The sequence below is a fragment of the Myotis brandtii genome, unplaced genomic scaffold (assembly GCF_000412655.1).
Source record: "Myotis brandtii unplaced genomic scaffold, ASM41265v1 scaffold61, whole genome shotgun sequence".
NCBI classification, from domain to species: Eukaryota; Metazoa; Chordata; class Mammalia; order Chiroptera; family Vespertilionidae; genus Myotis; species Myotis brandtii.
In genome coordinates this window covers 421,056-428,395 of record NW_005370318.1, presented here as the reverse complement: position 1 = coordinate 428,395, position 7,340 = coordinate 421,056, and the positions used below count along the sequence as shown (strand labels likewise).

The window sequence follows — 7,340 nt, the reverse complement described above, 5'->3', positions numbered from 1 at the left end:
CCATAATCTGCATGCTTACACCCTGGGGGATTCATAAGCATATTAAAGGCTCAGATGAGTTGTGCTTGACATTTCCAACAAATTGACCAAACATAGTTCAAACATTACCTGCCCAAATCAAGGGCGTGATTTCCAATGACTATCCCCACTCCACCACCACCCCGCAAAAATCCTGCTTTACTCCAAAATTTCAGAGTCATTCTTCACTGCTCTTTCTTTCTCTTACATCCCACATCAATCCACCAACACACTATTTAAGCTCTACCTTCAAAATATATCTGGAATCTGACCACTTTCTCCTTTCCCAGGACCAAATCAAGGGCGTGATTTCCAATGACTATCCCCACTCCACCACCACTCCCAAAAATCCTGCTTTACTCCAAAATTTCAGTCATTCTTCATTGCTCTTTCTTTCTCTTACATCCCACATCAATCCACCAACACACTATTTAAGCTCTACCTTCAAAATATATCTGGAATCTGACCACTTTCTCCTTTCCCAGGACCACTCTAGTCCAAGTCACCATCCTTCCTCACCTAGGATTATTGCAACAACCTCCTACCTGCTCTCACTACTTCCACTCTTGCCCCCTCTCCTACAGCACATTCTCAATACAGCAACCCCAGTGATCTTTTCAATGCTTTCAATACCATTTCACTCCTCTCCAGAGATTTCTCATCTCAGAAGAAAAAACAAAGTTTTTTAAATGGCTTAAAGGCCCTACACGTCTGGCTCACTTTATCTCTTTGCATTAAACATTACTCTCCTCTCATGCAAAACCCTACAGTCACATGGGCCTTTTTGCTCCTCTGTGAATACACCAAACCTATTCCCTTAGGGCAGTGGTTCTCAACCTTCTGGCCCTTTAAATACAGTTCCTCATGTTGTGACCCAACCATAAAATTATTTTCGTTGCTACTTCCTAACTGTAATGTTGCTATTGTTATAAATCGTCATGTAAATATCTGATATGCAGGATGGTCTTAGGCGACCCCTGTGAAAGGGTCGTTCGACCGCCAAAGGGGTCTCGACCCACAGGTTGAGAACTGCTGCCTTAGGGGCTTTGTAATTGCAGCTCCCTCTGCTAGAAGGTTCTGCCTTAGATCTTGGCATGGCTCACTCGCCTTCTTCATTCAGGTCTCTGCTCAAATGTTACCTCCTCACAGACCTCCCCTGGTCATCTAGTCTAAAAAAAACCCTCCACTCTCTGTCCTCAGATTCTGCCTTATCTGTCTCTTTAAATAGGAAGTAAGGCAGGGCAGGGACTTCATTTTGATGACCGTTGCATCCTTAGGTCCTGCCACCTAGTAGATGCTCAAAAAATGTTTGTTGGGTAAAGTAAAATACTTTATGAAACATATTTTGGACATTTTTTACCCCCACTGATTTAAGTTTTTATTATGGAAATTTTCAAAACTATATGTGACTCTGAAAATTTTTCACCTAATACTAATCCAAGAGCTTACACTTTTAGCTTATTACTGTTCTTTGCTCCAAAAGCAAAAAGGCATCTAGGAACATTTGCTATTGATTGAAAATTGACAGAAGAATCAAATCTTCTTGACAAGATTCAGATCCACAAAACTGGATTCAGGGAAATTGGATCTAGTAGAAATAATAGCCACAAAAGCAAGCCACATTGGTTAAAGCTATAAATAGTGAAATATGATATGGGGAAATTTTTCACTGAAATGTCCCTGCCCAAGGATAATCTTTGTAATAAAATAATTTCATTTAAATAAAAGTGGAAATAGTTTAGTTTTGCTGTATAGAAAAATCAAGCAAGGAATTAAATTGAATTGAATGTGGTTGCTCTTTTGGAGATAGAGAGAATGGAGACAAAGAAGAGAGCTTTACAATGAAGCATTTGGAACATTTAGAGGTCAAGAAGAGAGGGAGCTGGCAAAATTGATGAGAAGAAATGGTCAGGAATGCAGAAGGAAAACCAGGGTCATGAAAGTTAACAGAGAGATTTTCAAGAAGGAGGGTGGGTCAACCGTGCCCACTGACTTCTGAAAGATTAAGGTGAGGACAGAAAAGTGACCACCTATGACCAGGCCCTTGGCTGAGTATTCCTCTTCCACACTGCCTCTAACTGCTGGAGCTCTCAGGTCCTCAAATTTTTCCTTTCTCTGCTTCCTAGATGGTCTTATCCATTTCCATCTATGCATTTACAGCTCCAAATTTTTCATTTCCAGCCTAGAACTCTCCATAGAACTCAGCTCATATAGCTAACTGCCTGGCAGACATGTCCACTCATAAGTCTACTAGACATTTATGTCAAAGTAAACATATCCAAAAATGAGCTTCTGATATTCGATTCTATCAGACCTTCTTCTCTTGTTTTCCATAGCTCAGTAAATAGCACCATCTACATAATTGTGCAAGCCAACATCTTGGGAGTCATTCAATACTTTTCTTTGCACATTTGCCTCATCCCCTATATATATCCATTAGCAAGTCCTAAGGTATCATCTCCAAAGTCCAAAATTGCTCTTGAATCCATTCATGTCCCTCTATGTCCACTGCAACCACCCTAGATTCAATTCATCATCAGTCACTTGGATTGTCACAATGCCCTCTTTAATAATCTCTCTGCTTCCTCTTATGTCATCCCTCCCCCACTGGTTCTTTTCAAGGATAAGTTTGAGCATATCCCTTCTCTTTTCAGAACCTTTACTAGTAGTGGCTCTCCATCACACTCAGAGAAGAAGCCAAGGTCATGACAATGGTCTACACAGCTCCCACATTCTTCTCTGACCATCCTCCTCCTTTCCCCTACACCCTCCAGCCTTATCTATTCTGCTCACTCTGCTGCAGTCACACTGCTTCCCTTGCTCCTCCTCAACCACACCAGGCATGCTTCATCTCAGGGCCTTTCCACATGCTGTCCCTTATGCCTGGAACAGCCTTACAGACATGGTTTGCTCCTTCATCTTCTTCATGTCAACTTCACAGTGGCCTACTGCCCTCCCCCCTTTTAAATTGCAATACTGCTCTCTAATACTTCCTTCCTTTATTTTCTCCCTAACACTTATCCTTATCATACTTCTTACATTTCTACCTTTTGTTTACATGTTTCCAGCCTCCACCCCATCACCACCACCAAAACATAAGTTTCAGGAATTGTGGTGGGCAAGAATGCTTTTTCACTGCTATTCCAATGCCTAAAACAGTGTCTGGCACAGTAGGTGTCATGAATACTGACTGAATACATGGATTACTACCTCTTCTGAGAAGAGGATCAGAAGAACACTGGCATACCTGGAGCAGCTTATAGAATTCATTCGGGTCAGTGAAGGTCAAAGATGGAAGCGACTGGGACAAGTATATGTGGTTACATAATGACCTGATAACTAAGGACCACTTGACTAATTCCTCCAGTAAGGGAGAGGAGATAAAAATCAAGATCACAGCCGAAGCCGGTTTGGCTCAGTGGATAGAGCGTCGGCCTGCGGACTGAAAGGTCCCAGGTTCGATTCCGGTCAAGGGCATGTACCTGGGTTGCGGGCACATCCCCAGTAGGAGATGTGCAGGAGGCAGCTGATCGATGTTTCTCTCTCATCGATGTTTCTAACTATCTATCTCTCTCCCTTTCTCTCTGTAAAAAAAAAAAAATCAATAAAAAAAAAATCAAGATCACAGCCCCTGATAACTAAGGACCACTTGACTAATTCCTCCAGTAAGAGAGAGGAGATAAAAATCAAGATCACAGCCCCAGCTGGTTTGGCTCAGTGGATAGAGTGTCAGCCTGTGGACTGAAGGGTCCTAGGTTGGATTCGGGCAAGGGCACATGCCTGGGTTGCGGGCTTGATCCCCAGTAGGGAGCGTGTAGAAGGCAGCTGATCAATGATTCTCCCTCATCGTTGATGTTTCTCTCTCTCTCTCCCTCTCCCTTCCTCTCTGAAATCAATAAAAATATATTTTTTTAAAAAATCAAGATCACAGCTGTGCGATGGGAGCAAGGATACTTCCTGCGATGTAGCAGGAAGGAAGGAGAGTAGATGGATACAGATATTGGCAAAGGTAGTAAGTAGGCTGGTTGGAGGAAGGTGAGGCTTCTCTTTTATCTATGACACCGGAGAAGAGGTTATTAGCTGGGACAAGTGTGGAGGAAAGGAGCAGGGGACATTTGAGGAGAGGAGTAAAAGCATAGGATTCTAGGAGCATGGGAAAGCAAGTTTATGGGGGGAGACTGATCTAATCCCCAATAATTTCCATCAAGCTTCCTCCATAGGGACAATCATCTCCTTCTCATTCTTCTGTAAAGCTAAGTAAACGCAGCTTCCCCCTGCCCTTGGGTCCAAACAGCCACCACCCTGGAGTTGGCGCAGAGATAGGCTCTCAGCTCACCTGCTCCCAGCCACCAGCTCTTCCAGCGCCTGCTTGAGTCGTGTGCAGGTGCCAGAGCCTGGCCTGCGCTGCAGACTCTCAACCTCCTGGAGCCCCTGGTCCTGCACGAGGGACGGAGCGAGAGGGTCAGAGTCAGGAGTCCCAGACTCGGACCTTCTTTAGACCGCTCCCCACCCCAGGACCCCCATTCACATTGCACCTCCTCGCCCCGCCCATTTTTGTCTTTAAGAGGTTGGTGGATCTGTTTTTTCTAGCACCCCTACTGGGCGGGATCCCCCAGTAGCTTTACCCATGTCCTTCGCTGGCCCCTTCCTGGGTCCAACAATTCTGGATCCCTGAGCTCCCACAATTCTGGTCTCCTCAGTGCAGGCACGAGCTGTGCCCTTTGACCCTCTGGCTTTGCATCAGTCACACCGGTCCTGGCTCCCTGTTGCTCTACCCACTAGCCCAGCTCCAGAGCTCCCTTCAAAGACCGCAGTCTCCCCGATGCCCCTATGGCCCGGCCTCTCCCAGTGGGCGCCCGCCTCACGCTCACCAGCCTCTCTGCCACTTTCCGCACACAGTTACTGCTGTGCAGGCGCCATGTGTGGTTCTCCCAGCGGCTCCACACACGCACGCACGGTTTGCGGTGATGCAGGGGCAGGCATAGGTATGGCCTGGGCCGGGGCGAAGAGGAGCAGAGGCTGTGAGGGGCAGCCCTGGGGCCGCTGGGGTTCCCCCAGTGCCCTCCTTCTAGCCACCAGGAACACTCACCCGCTGCCATCCATGGGTTCAGGCCGCTGAGCAGGGGTCCCCAGCTCCTCCTCCTCCACCAGCCTGACTCCCACCTCAGACTCCAGCAACGGCTGCGCCTCCTCCTCCCCGCCCTCCATTCCCTCCCGGGTCCTGGGCCCTTGGCCCAATTGCTCCTCCCGGCCTGCAGGACCTGCCCAGACAGAACAGCAAGGGTCAGAAGGCACCTGGCTGAGGGGCTGACCCCTCCCTCAGCCTCCTCTGCCTCAATAGAAGTCAGCGTCTACCCCTGACTGAAGGTGAACTGTCCCTTCCAGGAGCCTTAAGTCTGGAACAAGTTCACCCTCAAACCCATGACCCTCAGAGGTTTCAGCTAGGCCACACACCAATGGAGATCTCGAAGACAATGGGCTGGGAGGCCATGGCAGGGTCAATCATGGTGGCCTCGAAGAGCACACCAAAAAGCAGAAAATCTTCACAGGGCGCCAGGGCATTCTGGGGAAGACAGTCAGGCTGGAGTCAGGCCCACCCTCCCAGGTTACAGCCCAGACTATGCTTGGCCAAAATGCCCACAGGAAGATGTTGTAACCAAGGCCCCGGAAGAATCACTGCAGATATCCCACCTCCCTCTCCGCCCCTGCAGCCCTAACCCACTGGATCTGGGGCTTATTCTCCCTGGCCCACCTCGGACTGATCAGTCCCACTTCCCCACAAGGGTATATATATAAGAGCCACACGAACTGCAGTCTTCACCCAGGTCCCACAGTTGAGACCGCCCCCACCACACACACACACACATACACTCTCTGTATCTAATGCCTTGGAGCCAGTTACACTCCAGAGCGGAGGGTGATCCCGCTCCTTTGCTAAACTCCGGCCCCCACCTCCGGCAGTGGCAGCAATTCCTCTACTTCCACCTCCATCGCACTAGGAATCTCAGGCCCGCCGGCACTGGCGCTGGCATCCAGATGCTGCTGAATCCTCACTGGGGTCTGGCCCCGCCTGGCTTTCTTCTTCTTTCCCATGAGCTTGGACAACCTGGACCCCTGTGGGGCCTGGAGAGGCTCGGGTTCAGTTCTCCCTTCCAACACCTCCATGGACACAGCCACCAGCAGGCGGCCCCGGAACCAAATGCCTTCGCCCAGGCCTTCGTTGAGATTTTGAAGACCATCCCGGATTCCCCCAGTCGGGGGCGAGCCGTACAGAGGCACCCAGGCTGGACCGAAGGTGGGGTTAAACCCCGCTGTTGGGGACAAAAACAGTATTTTGGAGAGGAACATGGGGCTGGTACTAAGTCAGTCTATGCACTACACCCTTATTTCCTGCAAGTTCCAGGGAGCGGGGTGTCCGATTGGGCCTCTGGGAGGGAAGTCTGTGTACAGCTGTGGACGGACAGCTGTGGACCACCACCTCGGAGAACTTCTAAACCAGGTCAGCTCCAAGGTGCTGCCAACAGTTGGTGTCTAGGCTCTAGGGCAGTGGTTCTCAACCTTCCTAATGCCGCGACCCTTTAATACAGCTCCTCATGTTGTGGTGACCCCCAACCATAAAATTATTTTCGTTGCTACTTCATAACTGTAATTTTGCTACTGTTATGAATCATAATGTAAATACCTGATATGCAGGATGTATTTTCATTGTTACAAACTGAACATAATTAAAGCATAGTGATTAATCACAAAAACAATATGTAATTATATATGTATTTTCCGATGGTCTTAGGTGACCCCTGTGAAAGGTCTTTCAACCCCCAAAGGGTCGCGACCCACAGGTTGAGAACCGCTGCTCTAGGGGAACCAGGGGCGGAGAGGTGGAGTCAGGATTGCGGCCGAGCTACAGGCGATCCCGTTAGGGGCTAGGGGTGAACGGATAATGTGGATTTGCGTGTGTCCGTGTAAATCTGTAGGGAGCACAGGGCTGGAGTGGTTACTGGATGCGCAGCTTTCGTTAGGATTGTCAACGGAGCCAAGCAAGGGTGGGGTTTGTAGTCTGGGGGCGCCAGGTGAGTCGCCCTCGTGGAGCACAATTAGGCCTGTGGGTGGACCTGGCTTTCTGAGCGAAGGATGGGGGTTGCCGTCGGGGCGGGATCCAGGGCGGACGGGGCCCAGGTGGAAGCGTCAGGCGTCCCCCAGATGCGCTCACCCGCGCGGCCCGCGTGTGAGATCTGCTTCAGGTCCAGCACGTGCGTGGCGAGGGCCACGTCCACCAGGGGCGCGTCATCCCGCAGCTGCAAACGAAGGCCGCGCGTCAGCGG

At 49.3% G+C, this 7,340-nt stretch overlaps 1 protein-coding gene across 1 annotated transcript in view; it reads right to left on the bottom strand.

Moving 5' to 3' along the window:
• LOC102238944 (fer-1-like protein 4) overlaps positions 1-7,340 on the bottom strand; it is a 31,452-nt gene that overhangs the window by 18,727 nt on the left and 5,385 nt on the right. Inside the window, exons 13-18 of the mRNA XM_014550637.1 lie at positions 7,229-7,340; positions 5,971-6,329; positions 5,473-5,581; positions 5,108-5,279; positions 4,890-5,010; positions 4,355-4,455 (exon numbers count right to left, since the gene is read on the bottom strand). Coding sequence (XP_014406123.1) covers positions 4,355-4,455; positions 4,890-5,010; positions 5,108-5,279; positions 5,473-5,581; positions 5,971-6,329; positions 7,229-7,340 — 974 coding nt within the window. The remainder of the gene's footprint in view (positions 1-4,354; positions 4,456-4,889; positions 5,011-5,107; positions 5,280-5,472; positions 5,582-5,970; positions 6,330-7,228) is intronic.